Genomic DNA, 22836 nt, shown 5'->3' with positions numbered 1-22836 from the left:
ACAACTAGAACTAAATAGAAATATATAAATAAAATGCACTTAGCTCAAAGCTTCCTGAGAGGACTACGTCTTTCGCTGAGTGGCAAATGAGACTTGAGGGATGTAGGGAAAGTACAGTTGTGTACACTTGCCATAAATGCAGACGTTCGAGTGTACTCACTGTTGCAGTCATTACATTTGGGTAATCTGCTGGCAGGTTGCCCTCAGTCACCCTGAATAACAAAGTCTTGGGTCCTGCGTCAGTTGCTGTCTCTTCTTCCATGACGTCAGGTCATCAGGGGTATAAAACATGCAGCCAACACAATTTTAATCCGTTTTTCTTGCCCCAGATATCAGGTGCCCCCCAAATGGGGAGCAAAAAAAAAAAAAAAAAAAAATATATATATATATATATATATATATACACACACACACACACACACACACACACATGTAATTTAGATCACAAAAGATGTACCTCCAACTAAAAGTAAATACACCAAAAAGGCTTTTGAGCATAGTAAAGGAAAGGAGAGGTATAATAAGAGAGAAAAAGGGGGCTGGTGGGTGGGTAACCTGGACTGCAACAGTGAATACACTCAAACATCTTAAGTGTACACAACTGTACTATGTTCTTAGTGTTTCACTGTTGCAGTCATTACGTTTGGGTAGAATCCCAAAGCTATGGTTGGGAGGACGGAATTATACAGCATTAGGAGCAACTATAAGGCCCTGCAGGACAGCAGTGGCAAAGCCTGCCCTGGATTTAGAAAAGAGAGGTAAATGGTAATGTTTGGTGAACGTATGAACTCAGCTCAAAATAGCAGCTTCTAGAATGTCTCTGGTAGGAACCCCTCTGAGAAGAGCTGCAGAAGTTGATGCAGCCCTGGTGGAATGGGATCTGATCTCCTTGGGGACAGGTTTACCATGGTGCATGCAGAAGAAACGAATACAATGGCTTATCCATTTTGAAATAGTCTGCTTTGAAACAGCCTTTCCCTCTGCAGCAAATGCCACCAGTAGTTGCTCAGACTTTCTTAGAGATTTTGTCCTGTTTAAGTAGAATCTTAGTTGTCTGTGTACATCCAATGAATGCAGAATCCGCTCCCCCTTGTTCTGCGGATTTGGGAAAAAAGTTGGCAGATGAATGGTCTGATTAAGAGCCACAGTGGATACCACCTTAGGCATAAAGGATGGATTTGGTCCTGAGGGCCACCCTGTCTGGGTAAAAGATAATGAAAGGCTCCACTGCTATGAGAGCCTGTAGTTCTGAGATCCTTCTAGCTGAAGTGACTGCTAAGAGGAAGGCTGTCTTCCATGAAAGAAATTTTATGTCTGCAGTAGCAGCTGGCTCAAAAGGAGATCAGGTGAGTTTTTCCAGCACAAAATTGAGTCCCATAAAAGAGTTGGTGCTCTCCTAGGTGGTCTCAAATTTTTGGCGCCTCTGAGGTACTGCTTTAGCAGGGGATGAGAAAAGAGAGGAGGCTCTGTGTTGTAATGAGCCGAGAAGGCAGAGGCATGGATTTTTATAGAAGAAAAAGATAGGCCATTGTGAAGCATCTCAGTTAAATATTGCAGAATCTGAGGAATATTGGGCATGCTGTGTTTATTCCTTGTGCTTGGTTCCAGGCACAGAATCTTTTCCATTTATCAGCATAAGATTTTCTAGTACTAGGCCTTCTAGCCTCCAAAATGACATCCATGACAGGTCTACTGAGAGATGTGACTGGTAAAATTAGTTGATTAGCCATGCTGCAAGATTCAGAGTTTGGAGCAGAGTGTGCAGAATTTGATAGTTCTGCTGAGACAGTAGATGAGGTGTATGAGGCAGGTACCATGGAGGAAGGTGTGACATATTCCGTAGAAGTGGGTACCAGTGTTGGCGAGGCCAGTCTGGAGCAATCAGAATCATTTTTGGGTTTTCCTGTCTGACTTTTAGTAAAATCTTGGAGAGCAGAGGCAAAGGGGGAAAGGCATAGACTGACAGGTGTTTCCAGCTGATGGATAGAGCATCCACTTTCCAACCTTTTTTTGTGATGAATTCTTGTGCAGAATTTGTCCAACTGATAGATCTTTTTGCCTCTCCCCAAAGCTATGTCTGGGCTCCCCCATTTTCATGTCAACATGCTGAAGATTTGTGGATCCAGTTTCCATTCGTGTGGGTCCATAAGGTTTCTGCTTAGTCTGCCAGAGTGTTTTGCCTTCCTGGCATGAATTGAGCTTGTAAATGTATTTGTAAGTCAAGGCTGTGTTCCACAAGGCCATGGCTAGTCTGCAAAGGGGGTAGGAGTGGGTACCTTCCTGCTTGTTTATGTACCGCATAACTGTGGTGGTGTCCGTCTTTATCAGTAGTTGTCCTGGATGAAGGAAGTCCTTGAAGGCTGTCAAAGCATTCTGTACAGCTAGCATTTCTTTCTGGTTGATATGTAGGTGCATTTGACTTGGGCTCCATTTGCCCTGAATGCATCTCCCTGCCAGATGGGCCCCCCAAGCATAGTCTGATGCGTCTGTAGTCAGGGTTTGGGTGGCAGGGGGTAGAATGAATGACAGTCCCTTGTTTTGGTGACAGGCTTCTGCCCACCATAGGAACTCCTGTTGCAAGCAAGGAATGAGAGGAATCATTGTTTCCAGGCTGTAACAATGTTGACTCCATAAGCTTTTTAGGTACCATTGAAGTTTCCTCATATGCAGTCTTGCATATGGAATTAGTAGAATGCAGGAAGCCATAAACCCCAAAGCCTGCAGAATTTGTCTTGCAGACAGCTGGGTTTTTGTGGCCACTTGTTTGAAGTATGTCATTAACTGAATTTGTTTGTCTGGCGTGAGGTAAGCCATCTGGGCAGTTGTATTCAAGCTTGCACCCAGGAATGTAATTATTTGAGAGGGCACCAGTTGTGATTTATTTTTGTTTATGGTGTACCCTAGGTATTTAATAGCCTTTTTACAAACGCCAGATGTTGTAGAAGTGTGTCCTTGTTTTCTGCCTGAATTATACAATCGTCCAGATAAGGATAAATTTCAATGTTTCTTTGCCTGCAAAATGCAATCACTGGTGCCAGGCACTTTGTGAAGACCCTGGGCACAGTAGATAAGCCAAAGGGCAGTGCAGAGAACTGGTAATGCAAATAGCCTGCTTTGAAGTGGAGGTATCTTCTGCAAGATTCCCTGATTGGGATGTGCAGGTAAGCCTCTTTTAAGTCTAGAGTTACCAACCAGGCATCCTTGCCTAGCAAAGGCAGTAACTGTTGTAGAGTCAGCATCTTGAATTTTGGAATGTCCAGGAAGATATTTAGAATGGATAAGTCCAGAATTGGACGCCATGATTTGTCTTTTCTGGGTACCAGATAAAGTTTTGAATAAAAACCTTGTCCTTTTTCATTTTCTGGTACTGGCTGAATAGCCCCCATATCCATGAGGGACATGACTTGTTTCTGGACCTCTGCCCACAGATTTGGAGGCAGATCTGGCCATCTGTTTGGAAATGGCAACGTATGGAAATAAAATCTGTATCCCTGGGATATTTAACACCCACTTGTCCTGGGTAATTAGATGCCAATTTTGAGCATGAAGTGCTAGTTTTCCCCTAAAAGTGGTTGCAAAAAGATAAGTGCCTGGAAATGGCAGAGGGAAGTCATTGCAACTGTTTACCATAGGGGGTGCTTTGTTACTTCCAGATTTGGAGGTGGAGACACCCCATTGTTTTGTCCTCTAAGTTCCTTGTGACTGAAACCTGGAGCCTTTGGAGTGTCTGGGTTTGATCTGAGCCGCTCTGTTGGGTACTGGAAAGGACCATTTCTTAGTAGGCCGGTGCCTACTGAACCTGGGTGGCTGCACTTGTTAAGAAATCTTTTACAGTTTGCATAGATTTAGCTTTGTCTTCCATATTTTTCAAAACTACTTCTGCCTTATTACCAAACAGAATGTTCTGTTGTAAAGGACCGTCCAGCAATTTAGCTTTAACATGATCAGGCAGATTTTGCTCCTTGAGCCAAGCATGCCTTCTTATCACAGATCCAGTTACAGCGGCCCTGTAGGAGGCCTCCAAGGAATCAAAACAACATTGCAAAGTGCTTTCCAACTTGTTCAGCTGAATGCAATAAATCCCGTAACTCTATTTTCCACACAGTCAGATATCAACATCATTTTCTGTTTAAGCAAACCCATGACATGCTGTTGATATTTAAGCATATGAAATTGACAGTTTAAAGCCCTGATTGCCAGGGTTGCAAACGTATAAATCTTCTTACCCCATCTATCCAGCGCCCTGGAGTCTCTATCAGAAGGGGTAGGATTTTTAGCAGTAGAAGCCTTAACACCCTTGGAACCCTGAGAAATTGTTTCAGGGTCAGCAGTAGGGTTTTTGAAAAGAAACTTGTGGGAGTCAGGAACCCTGTAATATCTGTCTGGCTTACTAGGAGCCGGAGGCAGGGAATCAGGAGCCTAGCTGGATTCTGAGAAAACATAGTCAACAATGTCTAAAAGAGGAGGTATAGCCAATGGCCTATGATGAGGAAGAAGGAAATCCCTAAGCCTCTTTTTGGATTCTGAAAAATCCTGACTCTCCCAATGAAAATGTTCCCTTAAGGTATGCAAAGTTTCTCCAAAAGAAAAATCCTCAAAGAGAAACAGAAGGGATGGATTCTTCTGCATCAGCGTCCTCATATGGTGGAATAGAAAATTCCTGATCAGAAGAGGAATCAGAAGAAATGGAAACCTGATCTGAAGATTGCTAATCAGTGCCTTGCCTAGGCCTCTTGGCATGAGGGGGATGGGAACCCCTGATCAAGATAATTAAATCCTCAGCCATTTTGATCATTTGTTTTTTAGGCATAGGGGCCTGAACACGTGGCTCATGCATCAGTTTTTTAGACATAGAAGTTGGTTTTGGCCTTGTTTTTAATGATGGCGTCTGCCTAATATACAAATCTTTAGGCCTGAAAACGCCCTCAGAAGCCGGTGCCTGCTCAGCGGCTCCAGACCCATCCAAGGGAGAGACATCCGTGGGTTCAATACTTGAAGAATCTCGCGGCATACCGGACTCCGAATGGGTCTCGGTAGAGGCCTGCAAATCAAAAGTAGTGGGCATCAGGGACTGCGAAAGCACCTGAGTACCGGTGAACCAGCGACTGTCTTAGGAGAAGTTTCGTCGGTTTTGGATCTCGACGGTCTGTGTCTGTCTTTTTCTTTGCATTTTTTGTGAATTTCGGCAGTCGGATTGCTGACCAACGACATTTCAGGATAGTTAAATCTTGAGCCAAAGTATTTAGAAGCAAAAATATACAGACGCTTACCAGTGCGTTGGTTAAATTTAGCACAAAACTGACAGCAAGGCACGTTGTGGTCAGGGCCTAGGCAAGGAATACAGTACAAATGAAAATCCTTAGGAGGTATTTGCTTCCCACAAGTAATACAATTATTAACTTTTACTGACATCGGTAAGGAGCAAGAAAACGTTTCCCCAATGGGTTACTTAGCTTTAGGTTGAAGACTTCGGTTCTGAAACTCAAAAATGAAAATTTCAGGAGTAGGCTGACTGGCACTTGACAACTGCTTCTGCTTCAGGCACCGCATGGCAAGAAAGACTGATTAAATTGGCGTCAGCTGCATGTTTTGTACCCCTGACGACCTGATGTCATGGAAGAAGAGACAGCAACCGACGCAGGACCGAAGACCTTGTTATTCAGGCCGACTGAGGGTAACCTGCCAGCAGTTTACCCAAATGTAATGACTGCAACAGTGAAACACGAAGTACATCTTCATTATGAGTAAGGCAGAAAATGTCCAAGAGCTTTGCTAAAGGCCTCAAGCTTTTGAAAAAGGTCGAGAAGGATTAGATCAGACCCACAAGTGAGAATAATGGCAAGATTGACAACATCACAACTAAAGTTACAGCTGCTAGATCAGGTTTGGAAAGAGTATATAAACTTAAAAGTTTGAGGAACTTGAAACAGCCTAACTACCTTTTAATGCACAAATGGCTGACTGTACAGAACACTGCAGGCAGACATACATCCTCCAAAGCTAAGAACTGGAGGAATGAGTGCAGTTTCTGGAAATTCCTTCTGTAACAGATCATAGTATTTTTGGGGACTGAGAAACCTCACTGTTCTTGCACCAAAAACACTGGTACATTCTAGAAAAAGTCTCAGAGAAACATACGCCTCCACACACACAAGGCAGAGTCAGAAACTGAGCTCTCCTCACAGTCTGAATCTGAAATTAGAAGTGAAAACTCCTTATCTGTCCCCTTCATCTTCTTGTCCAGATTCAGAATTTTGAATTTCTTGAAAGGAGGTATCCCTCTTTTTACAAGAAGGATCAATAACATGAAATTAAACCCTGACTCAACCCAGAAAACACCTGTCTAAAGAAATTTGAGGAAAAGTAGATAAACATTTAGTTTTCTGTTGCTTGTTGCCAAGAAAAATGGGACCAACAGTATTATTAATGGCAGCAGCAGCTTCCTCAGGTACGGGCACAGCATTTTGACGAAAAAGGGAAGCTTTCTCCCGGTTTCTTCTCCTAGGACTGACAAGAAAGGCTCCACTTGACCACTGAGGGGAGCCCAACAGCTGCAGAGGACATAGCTAATCCCTAGCTCCATAGTGTTTGTAGGTGCTACACCAGAGGGATCCAGGCTAAAAAATGAGTTGTTTTGAGGGACAACAAATGGCCACAGCAGAGTCAACCACCTGCAGCTGAGGTACACTGCTAGCCTGCTGTGATGGCAAAGGCTGTTAGCTCAATTTTTTTCTTTTTTGTGGCTGGAAGAAGGATTGTCTATGATGATGACAGACTTCCATTGTCGAGAGCAGAAAATCTGCCTCTTTCTGGGGAAAACAAGCAGCAAATGCCAGTACAAAGTCTTGAAAAGTCACTTTTTTCACAAACATAGTAAAAGGCACTTTAAAACAGTTTACCAGCACCACATAAACACAATTTCTCCACAAAAAAAAAAAAAATAGTTTTTCAGTTACTTTAAACTGACAAGAAAAAGTACCCCTCTTTAAAAATATAGCACAGTCTCAAGACAGTCCATTAAAACACAAAGTCTTAGCTGTAAAATAATTTTCCAAAAGTAAAAATGATTAAAATAAGGGTCGTTTCCGCAAAGGGAACTTACCTGCCCAGCAAAGGATCGGCACAAGCTGACAATCAATCCTCAAAAGCCTCAAGAGGAGCATACTCTTTTGGAGGCAGTTAAAACTCTAAAGGGATTGGAGTTTGTCTTTTAGTCAGCTCAGCTCAATCTGCCTGACAGCTTGGGCACGTGGAAGGTGCTTTGAAGATTTGGAGGCCGTCTGGCTGATATACTCTTGGCTGGAAATAAACCATATGGATAAGACTACTGAAGCAGTGATCAATATGATGAACAAACGCCTTTCCTTCCTTTACAGCACTCAGGCCTTTTACCTAACAGCTACTGCATCTCAGTCTCTATCTGCAGCTACCTCTGGGGCACATTAAAAGCACTTTTCTCCCCGAGAATTCTTTAGGCACCTCAACTCTCTTACTATGGTTTCCACCCATGCCACCATACTAGGCTGTTACATTTCTCCCTTTCTGAAAAGCTGTTAACACTTCCACAGATAGCTTCCTAGCCTTTATGTTTCAGTTCTCTAGGATAACCATCTCCCCTTCTGCTATAACACATCTTGGCCTTTTTATTTTTGCCAGATTTTCTTCAGAATTTCAAGTCCTATTATATTGTCTTCTTGCTCAATGGTTCCGAAGCCCTCTCTCTAAGCATTCCAAACACCTAGCAACACTCAGACCATCACATATGACCTCCAGTTCTGTACAAGTTAAAAGAACTGTTCTGCACTACTTTTGCTGTATCCCCTACCTTCAATCCCCTCTATTACCTCCATATCTTTAAATGTGTATAAATTAAAGTACTATAGCATGTAGCACAAGTTAAGAAGTTATGTACTCACCAAAAATGTTCCATCTGAGTAGGTAACTTCATTTGTCAGCAACCTGTGGGTATCTGATCCAATTTGGATCAGAGCCTGCAGCTTTCCTAGCTCAAAGATCTGAGCTCCAAGCTCCTCCCCTTACCCATAATGTCCTGCCATATCCCTCTAACCCTCAGATCGAGTTTGCCATAATGTCATAGAGAATTACAACAACACAAAAAGGAGTACTGAACGTCCTACCTGATGTCATCTGGAAGTGACGTATCCTGATCCTTCAATAACGAACTAAGGGTTCGGGGGATGGAGGGTGGGTTGGTTGCTGACAAATGAAGTTACCTACTCAGATGGAACATTATGGTGAGTACATAACTTCTTCATCTGAAGTAGTTAACTTCATTTGATCAGCAACCTGTGGGACAGAGTCCCCAGCTACCAAAAACTTGGGAGGTCCTCATGGAAGGATATTCCGGAGCACTGCAGAGCCAAAAGATGCACGTCCTCTGGATACTAAATCCACTTTATAATGTGTAGTATGAGAGGAAGCCCAGGTAGCTGCTGAACAAATGTCATCCAAAGAAACCCTTGACCAGAAAGCAGCAGAAGTAGCCATAGATCGGGTAGAATGGGCTCCAACCCTCAGGGGTTCAGGACGACCAGAGCTCTTATATGAGAGGAGGATGCATTGGGAAATCCAACTAGCTTAAGGTTACTTTAGTCACTGGTTTGCCCAGACAGGATTTAGCAAATGACACAAAGAGCTGATCTGATTTTCTAAGTTTGGCTGTCCTGTAAATAAAATCGTAACTGTCTATGAACATCCAAACAATGAAGTCTATACTCTCCTTTATTTTGATAATTAGGAAAGATGACAGGTAGATTGATGGACTGGTTTATATTGGCTTCTGAAGCCACTTTAGGCAGAAAGGAGGGATTAGTCCTGAGGGAAACCCTGTCTTTATGAAAAATGATGTATGGAGGCTTACTGCAAAGAGCGTGAAGCTAGCTGAGGTAATGGCAATCAAGAAGGCAGTCTTCCAAGATACATATTTTAAATCGACTGAAGCTGCGGGCTCGAAGGGGGGGGCCAGTAAGAGCCTGAAGAACTAGTGTTAGGAACTGCATTTTTAACAAGGGGTCTTAACAGGAAGGTTCCTTTCAGGAATGTCTTGCAAATCTTGGAGGAAGCTAGGGGACCAAAACTGTTTCCAACATGGAAGTGGGAAATAGCTGCCAAATGAACTTTAACAGCAGAAGAACTAGCCCCTTGATGAAAGATATGGGATAAACAATCGAGGACTGCTGGGATAGGAGCCGTGAAGGGATCCAAATTCCTGTGCTCTGCCCAGATAGAGAAACGCTTCCACTTACTCTTGTAGATTTTCCTGGTAGAAGGTTTATGAGTGGCCACCAGAATGGCCTTAACTGATGGATATACCGGGAGTCCTTGCCATTAATGGAACTGGATCAACCACGCTGAGATCTTGAGGTAGTCGAGGTCAGGTGTCTTCAATACTAAGGGATGAGTAATCAGATATGGAATGGGATCTAAGATCCAGGGAGGATGTACTAGATGAGACCATAAGTATGGGAACCAGGTTTGGCGAGGCCAGTATGGGCCTATGAAGATAACTCTGCTCCCCTACGAACTCGCTGCACTTTGTGTTCGAAGGCAAGGCGAACAGATCGCAGCAAGGTTGACCCCATTTGAGGAAGATTTGCTCCACTACTACTGGGTTCAGAGACCACTCGCAAGATGAGAGGATCGTTCGACTCAACCTGTCCGCTAGAATGTTTGACCCGGTATGTGCATTGCTAACAGAAAGCGGTTGGTGGATATCGCTCATTCCCACACTCTCATGGCCTCTCGGCAAAGTGGGTAAGATCTGGTTCCCCGCTGTTTGTTGATGTACCAGACTACCGACATGGTGTCTGCTTGAATTGCAATAGTCCCCGGAGGAAGGAGAGGATGGAGAGCCTGCAACGCTAGAAGCACCACCCTCATCTCCAGGACATTGATATGCAATGAGGTCTCTGTGCGAGTCCACGTGCCTTGGATGGATCTGCCCATGCAGTGCCCCCCCCCACCCGAAGAGAGATGCGTCCGTGGTCACTGTGACTTGGGGTGGGGACATGGAGAAGGAGCGCCCTTCCCACAGGGTTCTGGGAGTGGAGCCACCAAAGTAGAGACTCCCTGCAATTCCTGCTGAGAGGAACAGGTGTAGACAGGGATTGACGTAGGATGGACCATTGAACCTGTAAGGTCCATTGAAGGATTCTCATCTTCAGAAGCGTGATAGGTGACAGATTGATGGCTGCTGCCATGGACCCCAGGGCCCTCAGGACTAATTCCGCTGGGGGGGGATGGTGCTTGTAGAAGAGCTAGAATGTGAAGGTTTAAATTGCAAAGTCTGTCCACCATCAGAAAAACTCTGGATTGCACAGTGTCTATCCTGGCCCCTATGAAATCCAAAACCTGAGTAGGCTGAAAGGAGGATTTATTGAGGTCGATCATGATCCCTAGATGGCAGGCTAGATGTAAGAAGTAGTCCCTGGCTGAACATAGCAGATACCTGGTGGGGGCGGTTAGGAGCCAGACGTCCAGATAAGGGAAGACCTGTATTCCCTGAAGCCTCAGGTGGGCCCCTACAACTGCCATGATCTTGGTGAACACCCTGGAGGCTGTGGTGAGACTGAAGGGTAGGACCCTGAACTGATAATGGCTGGCTCCCAGCCGAAAACGGAGGAACCTCCTGGATCGCCTGTCCATTAGAATGTGGTAGTACGCATCCTTGAGGTCTATCGAGCATATCCAGTCATTCTCCTGTAAGAGTGGGAGAATGGATTAAATAGTGACCATACGGAACTCTTCTTTGGTATCTGACAGGTTCAGTGTGGACAGGTTGAGAATTGGTCGTACGTCCCCCGTCTTTTTTGGCACCAAAACGAACCCGGAGTAGAAGACTGATCCGGATGGCCCGAGGGGGACGTACTGGATGGCTCTTTTTCTTAGCAGCTCTCATATTTCAAAGGCTGCTATCTCCCTCTGATTGGGTGGAACATCGGGGAGGATATATCAGGAATGGGATAGAATAACCTCTGGATATAACTCGGAGCACCCAGCGATCTGTCATAATGCACTCCCAGTGTGCTAGGTGCTCAGAGAAGCACCCCCCCCCGACTGCCTCCAGAGAGGAGCAGTCGGGCAACCCCTCAGGGTTGCTGCGCTGGTCGATCGGAAAAAGGTTCCCTCGACCCGAAATTCTTCGGCCCCCCTCTGCCTCTGGGCCAGCGTCCACCCTGTCCTCCTCTGCCTTTGAAGGATGAAGGATCCAGAGCGAAACGGGATTGTTGAGCTTTCCAGAACCACATCTTCTTTTGTCCTCTTTGGTTCCTGGAGTAGAATCTCTGAGGAGCCGAGAAGCGGATTCTGACGGCAGACAACGTCTTCTCTTCTTTCTCGCTCTGGAGAAGCGTATCGCAGACGGTTTTGCCAAAAAGCATAGAACCGTCAAAAGGGTCGTTAGCGAAGGACGCCTTGAAGGGTTCCGCAAAGTCGCAGAGACGGAGCCAGGCCTGTCTATGTAAGATGCCTGTCCCCCTGGCTCTAGCCGCTCCCTCCGTGGCATGGGAGAGAAGCCGCATAGATGTGTTAGTAATTGACTTGAGAGTGGCAATTTGAGCCGAGAAGGTCCGTTTGTCCTCGGCCGACATGGACTCTGGGGGTGATCCAGCGTACTCCTTAATCAGGTCCCGCTGGAGCCGAATTACGTGTGCCATACAGTTCAATGACCTTACAGAGAAGGTTGCTGAAGCGAACATCAGCTTTCCTAGGCGGTCCATCATCAGAGACTCCTTATCTGGTGGATGTACAGAGGAACTCTCCTGTGCTAATTTCTTTTTAGTGGCAGCCGCCACCATGGTATCCACAGGGGCACCCTTGCTCCAAACTGTCCTGTCCGTGGGGGGGGCTGAGGATCCTGTCAGGTCTCTCGGGTATTGGCTCAACAGTGTCCGGCTCCTTCCATGCCCTGGTAGTTATGAGGTCCACCAGGGGGTCAGCGGGAGGGGACACCCAAGAGGTAGATGGGCCTGCGTCAAACGCCTCCAGAAACACAGACTCATCCGAGGATGGTTTTTGGGCAGACCACCAACCTCTAATGCGCAACATTTCCATAATGTCTCCAAAGGAGACGTCTTTGGGGGGTGACCTTGGGGAACCTTCCCCTTCCTCTAAGTCTGTGTCCTCTGTGAGGGACTCAGGTGAGTCCAAGTGCCTCCTCTTGCACTTTAGTTTGTGAGGGACCACCTCGGGGGGTCTGTCCGAGGAGGCCTCACCAGCAATGTCCTGTTCCTCTACGGGAACCATCTGGGACGTAGGCGCAAGCTGTCCCTGGGGCCGGATGATGGAAGACAGGCCCGTCTGAAAAGGAATGTCAGGTGGATCCGAAGCAAGAGCCTGGGGCCTCGAATCCCTTGAATGGACCCTCTCCACGACGTCGAATGCAGAGGGTGAACTGCTTTCTCTAGGATCTGAAAGCAGTCCCCTTGGATCCTGCGTGTGGATCGGCGCCGGAGATGACCCGATCGGATCCGAAAGAGCAGTGCACTCCAACCTCAATGGAGCCGAAGGCCCACTAACTCCTCCGGATCCGACAGACTCGAGGGTACAGTCTGTGCTGAAGTAGGAACCACTGCTGGCGCCATCACCCCGGCTCCGAAGCTAGACGGATCTGACAGCTCTGAACCCCAAAAGCGGATCGGAGAAGGAGCAATGGGGGCGAAAAAGAGGGTCGAGCTCCCCCCCCGGAGGGGGGGGGGCAAGAGCACTCCCATCTGCAGCTGGGCCTGAAGAAATAGAGCATCATCCGGTCCATGTCTGCTTCGGATAAACTCCTTGTTGACCTGGACAAGGCCACTGAGGCCAGCCAGGAAGGCCGCCTAGACGACCTCGAAGGTGACAGTCTCCCCTCCTCCGGCTCCAGGGAGAAATGTGGAGAACAAAGCCGGGAGGGGGAAGACCTGGAGACCTTGAGGGGAGAGGCAAGCTGCTTGGACAGCGGGCCCGATGGAACAGACTCGGACCGCCTCTTGTGGCTACGGTGCCTATCTTTTTCCCGCTCTCTATCCCTCGTCTCTCTTTTTGCCGTCCCTTTCCTCCTGGACCAAAGAGGGAGGTCGAGTCCCAGCCAGGGAATCGGAGGCGGTAGGTGGGGCAGCCGCGGCTGGCGCCACAGAGGAGGAGGAGGACGAAGTGGAATCCGGGGGCAAAAGGCCCGCAAGGATTAGGTTCATCCTCCTATCCCTCAAAGCCCTGGGGTTGAAGGCTGCACAAATAGTGCAGCCCGAAGACAGGTGATCAACACCCAGGCAAATAATGCACCGAGTGTGGCCATCTGCTGGGGACAGCTTATGGCCACACTCGGAGCATTTAGAAAACACAGCTTTAGGGCCTTCAGACATTATAGGAAAAGAGGAAAGGCCCACACGCACACACCTTCACAGACAGGGGGGAGGGGAATAAGCTTTAACTAAATAAGAAAGTTTTAAAATTACCTAGAAAATACTAAGAGAATTAGAAGGGAATCACTCACACAAAGATATAGAGATTTCTGACAGAAAAGTATATATAAAAAGCCTAAACTCACGATACCAGCTATTGGAGCTCATTCTAAGAAGCATACAAAAGCCACGGCAAACAAGATCTGAGGGTTAGAGGGAGGTGGTAGGGCATTATGGGTAAGGGGGAGGAGCTTGGAGCTCGGATCTTTGAGCTAGGAAAGCTGCCGGCTCGGATCCGAATTGGATCAGATACCCACAGGCTGCTGATCAAATGAAGTTAACTACTTCAGATTTTTTGTTTCCATACTAGTTTGCCTCAGCCGTTTTTATTTATTGGTCTCCTATCCCACTCTTAGTTGGTAACAAATTAACTGTCCTGTAATCACTGTCAATAAAGACATTCTTCTTGTAATTGCTACTGTTGCCAATATCGCAGTAAACATGTTTTTCATTCCTAGATGTACTTTTTAGCAGTTGAATGATCTTCTGACAGAAGTCTGCCTGTCTATGATTCTGCTTTTTGTTCCTTAACTTATGCTCATCTTTTTTTTTTATTTCATCTCAGCTCTTTTTTTTACTTTGCCAAACTTCTCTCTCTCTTTTTTTATTTACTTTACCACCACACCTGTGAACTGCCAAGCCACTTACACAGCTTCTATCAGGCACTCATTCTTACTTATGTACATCAGCACAGCCATAACAGATAGGTTCATAGGATGATACTACGCTATTGGCCCGGAGGCCTTATAAACCTAGCCAAGAATTTCACCCATGTTCCCTCAGATGAGCATGCAACAGGTGTTGCAAGCCCTCTTGTCACCCACTTCCACAAATGGCACTCCATATAGCCCACCCACCTCAAAGGCAGATGCACTTGTTCATCTTTGGTCTGCATCAAGGATGGTAGGCAGAGTGCACTTCCCAAGACGTGCCTCCAACCCTCCCCTGTCAGACAGATAAGCAGGCTCCACCACTGTATGTCAGGACTTCATATACCATGCACATAACTTCAGACACCATGCTCAAAAGATGTTTCTAGTCCCTGGGCTCTCCAGGTCATCATCTCCACACTGACTGTCTTACATATTGAACATATTCAAATAAAAACATAAAACTACCTACCTGCCTTATATGAAAAGCTATTTGCTGATGTTGAAAGGAAAAGCCATCTAGACAAAGTAAGACAGCACAAAAGCAGTATGTGTTGACTTGAAAAAGGTTTTACACATCTGACATGAGTAAGCATACCTATTACATGTGACTGTGAAAGTCCACTTGAATGGGTAAACTCTGTACAAAACTCAAATCCTGGTCCCAATAAGAGTCTTTGTTGAACGATTAAATAACAACAAACTGGCCATAGTGCAAATACCAGCAACTGAGACATTCTATAAACAAGCATTGAATGCAGTCACACACCTGCTAAAGCAACTTCTATCAACAGCATTTTCCAAAGGGAAGTTAAATGCTTAGAGACAAGAGACAATGCAATTAGCAGTCAACTTGGACAGGAATTGCTTAGCTACTAATGGACCCTATTAACCAATACAAAGTAAAAATTGATCTGCTTTCTTATACTCATACACTTGCTAAATAAATCAAAAGTGGTGATGCACAATCTAAACATTAAAGTTTTTTCCTACTCTACATGTTGCTCCTGAAAACAAAAAGGGAGATCCCATAGACAGTTTTAATTATTCCAATACAACACTTTAGACAAAAAAAAAAAACATTAATTTTAAGGAACAAACACTAATACTGACCTGCACTTAGACACTTCACAGGTAGTGGTGACGACCACAAAGTTAGTGCACTCTAACAGACAAACTTCATTGCTGCCAAAGCAGCCAGTTTGATGGGAAATGGTCAAGATTGTCAGTTAAGAAGTTCAAAATTTGAGGAGGATAAGGGTAAATATACAATAGCCCTTTTAAGGAAATATTTAATCAGCCAATGCTAGGCTATAGTCCTGTTCTCCCTACGGTCGTGATGGGCAGAGATTTCATAAACATGCACCACAAGCAATGAATAACTTATTCCTACATCTGACAAATATCAGAGACCGGTCAGGATCATTTGTTAACTAAATTACTGATATCACTCAAGTAAAGATCTTTTTTACTAAGCACAGCATGTTTAGGAAGTGGAAGTTTTTCTCTCAGGTTCAATCACCTCTGATATTCCTGCCAGAGAATATGGAAAAAGCAAAGCATCTGAAGGAGCAAACTATGTTTTGAGATAGAGTCAGACATCTCCTATATGAGGGTGATGACTATGGCTGGAACTATGATAGCTTCTTGTACTGAGGAATGACTATGGCTTGAACTGACAGCTTCTTGTACTGAGGAATGAAAGACTTGAAACCAAAGCCACCAAGCAGCAACAAAGAGCAGCAGTCTTTCTTCATGGAAGTTTGGCATGGAATAAGAAAAGCCATACCAGTTTCCTTGCTGTGGGTGAAACTTAGGACTAACAATCAACTTACTCTTGAATGGCTGAATCAAATTATCAAGACTGAATGCTGTAATTAAATCAAAAGGTGTTTCAACAAAGCATTAGTTTAAGGGTGTGCACACTTATGGAACCAGCTTATTGTACACTTTTAATTTTGATATTTTTCCCCCAACAGATTTGTTTGTTTTTCAAATGAATTGTACAAGTTACAGGTCGCATTATAAAGGTGGGAAAAGTTTTGAAATAATTTATTGTGGTCTTGTTTTTTTTTATATCACAAAAACCTGGCATTTCAACAGGGGTGTGTACACTTTTTATATCCACTGTACTAACTCCCCGATAAAATTGTGACCACAAGGGAAAAATAACCCACACACACACACACATTTATACAGAGGTATGATGTTTGAAAATGGATGTGCACATTTTATGAGTCAGACTGACAGATATGTGAGATGAACTCAAGACACAAAAGCTACACCAGGTAAAATAAAAAAACATACAAGTGAATCTGCAATATACACTTTTCAGTTGTATGGAAGGATGAGAGTTCTTGTGTTTTTTTTTTTCTAAGCAATGAAGACAAAAGTATACCAAGATTGTAACTGACATCTGCTGAGAAATAAGATGTGAACTGTGTAGCAGATGTGAAACAGAAACTTTAATTGTTCTGCTCTGTGATTAAAATCTGTAACTATTTCTAGGTCAAGAAGTTAAAAGCTATAAAAGTGAAATTAGTACATTCTGTAAAGAGGCAGCTATCCAAGATCGAGGAAAATAAACTCATTAGAATCCAAATGTGAAACGACGGTTGTGGTTTCTGTATGCCAGTCTTAAGCACTAGGTCTCCTACAACAGTATACAAACTGCATTATGCTCACAGAAAAAGAACTTATACTCAACAATAACAATTCCATCTGAGAGGTGTAAATACTTAATTAAACCTATGCAAACTACTTAAAGTCCTATGCAGGAGAAACGCAAGCAATTTACCTAGGCCATGTCTAAATCCAGCTCCAGACAAGTGGAGTACCTCAGGGTTCAGTCCTGGGACCGCTCTTGTTTGGCATCTACTTCTCTGAAATACAGGCCAACACTAAGGGACTCTGGCTAACAAAGTTCGCAGATAACTGAAAACTGAAAGCCATTACTGAATCCCCAAATGATGTGGATACTCTACAAAAGGGCCTTACAGAAACAGATGCTTGGTGCCAGAGCCATGGGCTCATGCTCAATGCCAAGAAATGTATAGCTATCCCCTTTGGGGAAAAAACATGTACCCGTGAATTACCACATAGGTGGCAGTACACTAAACACCAAAAGTGTGATAAGAGACTTAGGGACACAGGTGGACAGTGGTCTCACCTTCGATAACCACATCGCCACAACAGTCAGGAAATCCTTCTATATGGCACACCTCATCACTAGGGGCTTCCCATCCAAAAAAAAGGAGATCATTGTCCCACTGTACTCATCCCTCATTAGACCCATTATAGAATACAATGCCCCGTTTGGTATGTACCTCTCAAGACATCTGCAACAACTGGAAAGGCCACAGAAATATCTCACTAAAAGAATCACAGGCCTAAAGCAGATGCCTTACGCTGACCGCCTAAAAAAACTCCAGCTATACTCTGTCGCATATCATCTACTCAGAGGCGATCTCTGTTTAACATACAAGACCATGTCAAACCCAGAGCTGTTGGACATGCTACACTTAAAAGAAATCCCAATCCCTCACAGCCACATGCTCCAGGGATCTAAACCTTGTCATCACACTGAACAAAACATGCTGGAGGGATAGGTTCCTGACTCAGAGACTTCCCAGAATCAGGAATAGACTGCCCATACATGTCAAGCAGAGCGCCTCTTTGGCCTTCTTCAAAAGGAACCTTGACAACTTGATGGGAGAAAGGAAATTCACCCGGGGATCACGTCAGTCACCCTGCTAGACAGGTGTCCAGGGAAGTAAATAGTGTGGGAAGAAATAGCCAGGGAATTGTTATGGCTAGGCTTGAATAGGCCCTAGGGCCGACAGCCTAGTACCAATCTATGAACAAGGAACTGAAGTAACAAAAAATGGAATAACTATCTTGTACTGTAGGTATATTGAATAATTTTCATAACTGGTGAAACCAAGAGTTAGGAAACTCATTCCATAATCTTACAGTACAAAACATTACATATATCATATAACTCAAAACACCCACACAGGGTGTGTTGTGCGCTCGTCTACATACATCTACATATGTAGTGAAGCAGTCAGTGTTTCATTTTATTTTTTTAAGGTGGTTTGGGGGTTTTCAGTATTTGGAAGGGTACAAGTAACCCAGAAATGTGTTAAAGCTGATTAAATAACATTACAACAGCTTATAAAGAGTCCATTGTAAACTGAGTGATGTGCCTAATTTGTTCCGTTTGTCTTTCTCTAAAACAAGTACAGGTTAAATACCTGGCAGCATCAGTAGCCTAGTTTAACTTTCTACTGAATGCAATATAAAAAAGAAAAGTGAGAGAACCCCAGCCAGAGAGCAAGTGCCCTTTCAAGAAAGGGGACCTGGTGCCTAGAGCAGCAGTTTTGGGACAGAAATTAACCACAGTGAAGGAAGAGCTAGAAGAAGAAATTGTATATCATTCCTGACACGAGAACATATGGAAACTTACCAAATAAGAACATTCCCCTGCAGTACAAGACTGAGCTAAATATACTTGCCATGTTTTGGTTAAACCACAAGACTTTGCTTTTTACTTAGAATAAACCTACATTAAATTGTGTTTACATATAATGAACTATATTTTTTAACACTGGTGGTCACAGCTGTTTTAATCTTCCACAACACACACACACACACCAGAAGCAAATGCAGCTTCATATGAGAATAGGAGAATCTTACACAGCAGAACACATTTGTTCGAAGGGTGGCTGGGAGACTGCTAATAATGCCAATGTAGCAGGCCATAGTAATCCATTCTACTGCTGCACCTCTGTAACTGTGTAACAGAATCATTTTAGCAGAAAGCAATGATATAACACATGGCTGGCTGAACTGTCACAGCTCATATTCATGCTGCGCAGCTCATTTGTACATAACTTGGGCAACAGCTCTATTCTGCAGCTGACAGAGTCAAGATACGTCATCTTTCTTGTATTTCTCTGTGCATTGATCTTAGACACTGCATACCATGTTTAAACCTTGCCTGAAGGTTCTCCTTTATTCTGATACATCACAGATACAAGTGTTACAGATTATGGACCATCTTAGTCATAAAAGTAATTTTTAAATTTATAAAAGTCATCTTTAAACTTATAAATGTACAAAAGACAGGTCACAGTAATCCAAAAAAGATGACTGCTACATGTTCAGCTGTAATCTAATTGCCGAATGACAGCTTGAGAAGTACTGAGTTAGATATTTATTATTCAGTTTGAATTGTACATTAAAAATCTATTTACCTGTTTTTTCTGCTCCTTAGAAGCACACAGCTGTTCAAGGTACCACACGGAATTCTGCTGATGCACTCCAACAAGACTTAAAGCAACAGATGACAAGTTTGTAATTAGTGCAGCTTCATCACGCTTGTCAATAGCTTCATTGACCTGACCGACTGCTTTGGTTGCTGGAACAACAAAATATTGCAGGTGATAAAAATTTTACACAAACACACATATACTTCAATTCATTTTACTCAGGATAAAGGTATGCGTATAGCTGTCTCGATCCACATTGTGGATATATATATATATATATATATATATATATATATATATATATATATATATATATACATACACACACACACACACACACATATATATATACATATATATATATATATATATATATATATATATATATATATATATATATATATATATATATATATATATGTAAATACACACACACACACACACACACACACACACACACACACACACACACACAGTGGATATAAAAAGTTCATACACCCCTGTTAAAATGCCAGTTTTTTGTGATATAAAAAAAATTAGACCACAATAAATAATTTCATAACTTTTCCCACCTTTAATGTGGCCTATAACCTGTACAATTCAATTGAAAAACAAACAAATCTGCAAAGGGGGAAAAAATAAATAAATAAATAAAAAAGTACAATAAGCTGGTTGCATAAATGTGCAAACCCTTAAATTAATAATTTGTTGAAGCACCTTTTGATTTAATTACAGCACTCAGTCTTTTTGGGTAGGAGTCCATCAGCATGGCACATCTTGACTTGGCAATATTGGCCCACTCTTCCTTGCAAAAGCGCTCCAAATCTGTCAGACTGTGAGGCCATCTCTTTTGCATGGCCATCAAGTTACCCAACAGATTTTCTATTGGATTTAGGTCAGGGCTCTGGTTGAGCTATTCCAAAACTTTAATTTTCTTCTGGTGAAGCTATTCTTTTGTTGATTTGAATGTATGCTTGGGGTCATTGCCATGTTGAAAGGTGATATCCCTCTTCATCTTTCTAGCAGACGCCTGAAGGTTTTGGGCCAAAAGTGACTGGTATTTGGAACTGTTCATAATTCCCTCAACCTTGACTAAAGCCCCAGTTCCAGCTGAAGAAAATCAACCCCAAAGCATGATACTGCCACCACCATGCTTCACCGTGGGGATGGTGTTCTTTTGGTGATGTGAAGTGTTGTTTTTGCACCAAACGTACCTTTTGGAATTGTGGCCAAAAAGTTCAATCACATCAGACCATAACACATTTTACCACATGCTTTTGGGAGATCTGATGTATTGTTTTGAAAATGCTATCCCGGGCATATGCAGAATAAAGGAGATTGTTGTTACATGTAGTACACAACCAGTACTTGCCAGAAATTCATGCAACTCCTTCAGAGTTGCTGTAGGTCGCTTGGCAGCCTCCCTGACCAGTTTTTGTCTGTTTTGTTCATTAATTTTGGAGGGATGTCCAGTTTTTTGCAACGTCACTGCTGTCCCATATTTTCTCTACTTTTTGAGGACTGTCTTCACTGTGTTCAGTGGTATATCCAATGCTGTGGAAATTTTTTTGTACCCTTCTCCTGACTGATACCTTTCAACAATGAGATCCCTTTGATGCTTTGTAAGCTCTCTGCGAACTATGGCTTTTGCTGTAGCAGGCAACTGAGTAAATGTCAGGAAAATCCTACTAGGACAGTTGAACTTTATTTGGAGTTAATCAGAGTCTCTCTAACTGATGGCAGGTGTGTACCCAAGAAGACTGATCGTTGTAATTAAATCAAAACGTGCTTCAACAAAGTATTAGTCTAACAGATTTGTTTTTCAATTGAACTGTACAGGTTACAGGTCAATTAAAGGTGGAAAAGGTTTTGAAATAATTTATTGTGGTCTCCTTTTTTATTTCATAAAAACCTGGCATTTTAACATGGGTGTGTAAACTTTTTACATCCACTGTAGATATATATATATATATATATATATATATATATATATATATATATGTATACACACACACACGTCATGGGTTGCTTACAATAAATATGAAGTTCTGTTTTGATATATTCACGCGCGCGCGCACACACACATATATGTATGTGTGTGTGTATATACACACACACACACATATATATATATATATATATATATATATTATACACATATGTATGTGTGTCTATATATGTGTGTGTATATATATATATATATATATATATATATATATATATATATATATATATATATATAGGGTCTATACTGATCCACCCAGCAACCAACCCATCTTTACCTTTCAAACCGTACCTACCAACCTGATCCGGACCTTACTCAAAAAGCTAAAACATACTACACTAGCTACCGACCACCTCCCAAGCTGAATATCTTCAAAAAGCAGCTGATGTCATAGCACTTCCCATTTCTATTCTGATCAACAGATCCATCTCAGAAGGATCCATCCCAGCAATATGGAAAATATCACGTTATACCTCTCCATAAAGGAGGAAGTTCCACAGAATTATCTAACTTTAGACATATAGCCATTCTTTCACCACTAGCTAAAATCATGGAAAGATGCATACACAAACAAATCATGCACTGTCTTATTCAAAACGGAAAGCTCACTGACTCTCAGCACGGCTTTAGGCCATTCCACAGTACCACCATGACTCTTCTATCTTTCTCTAATGTCATTAATCTTCATCGTAACAACAACAAGCTATCTTCAGCACTCTTCCTAGATCTCTCAAAATCTTTCAATATGGTCAACCATCAGCTACTGCTCAATACCCTACAAACCATTGGTTTAGACCAACACGCAATACAATGGTTTCACTCCTACCTAAACGGTAGACAGTAGGGTATCTTATGGCAGAGCAAGCTGTCATCCCAACTTCCTCTACCCCAGGTGTCCTACAAGGGTCCATATTAGGTCCCCTTCTTTTCTCTATCTTTATCAATGATCTGCACACCACCATCCCAGGAGCCACCTGCATCCAATATACAGATGACTCAATGCTAATATGCTCCGCCTCCTCTCCTACACAACTTCTAACCCTCACCCAGACCACTTTTAGCATGGTAGAAACATGGCTAGCTAATCGTCACCTGCTTCTAAATCCTAACAAAACCAAGCTACTACTTTTCTCCCCTAACCGTAGAATTCCTCCTCCTTCCTTCAACATCAAATCTAGCAATGACACGGTTATCTCCCCTGATGACCATACAAAGCTTCTAGGCATAATAATAGACAACAACCTTAAATTTGATAAACATGTCAATCACACTATTAAGTCAGTCAACAAAAAACTTGGCTCCCTGTACAGAGCCAAACCTTTCCTCACCCCCCTAGCTAGGGTAGCTATTGCAAGATCACACCTCCTCTATATCCTTATTTATGCCTTCCCTGTACTCGCCAACCTATCCAAAACCGATCTCAACAAATTATCAGGATGTTACAATCATAT

At 43.2% G+C, this 22836-nt stretch overlaps 1 protein-coding gene across 1 annotated transcript in view; it reads right to left on the bottom strand.

The window, feature by feature from the left end:
* The window catches only part of IQGAP2 (IQ motif containing GTPase activating protein 2), a gene marked incomplete in the record, with an annotated part of 4327392 nt that overhangs the window by 2374010 nt on the left and 1930546 nt on the right, over positions 1-22836 (bottom strand). The window contains 1 exon segment of the mRNA XM_044063965.1: positions 19366-19529. Within this exon segment, the coding sequence (XP_043919900.1) occupies positions 19366-19529 (164 nt within the window).

Source organism: Protopterus annectens, chromosome 2.part2, assembly GCF_019279795.1.
Source record: "Protopterus annectens isolate FY-2018-M chromosome 2.part2, PAN1.0, whole genome shotgun sequence".
Classification (NCBI taxonomy): domain Eukaryota; kingdom Metazoa; phylum Chordata; order Ceratodontiformes; family Protopteridae; genus Protopterus; species Protopterus annectens.
This window is presented reverse-complemented; position numbering and strand designations above follow the sequence as displayed.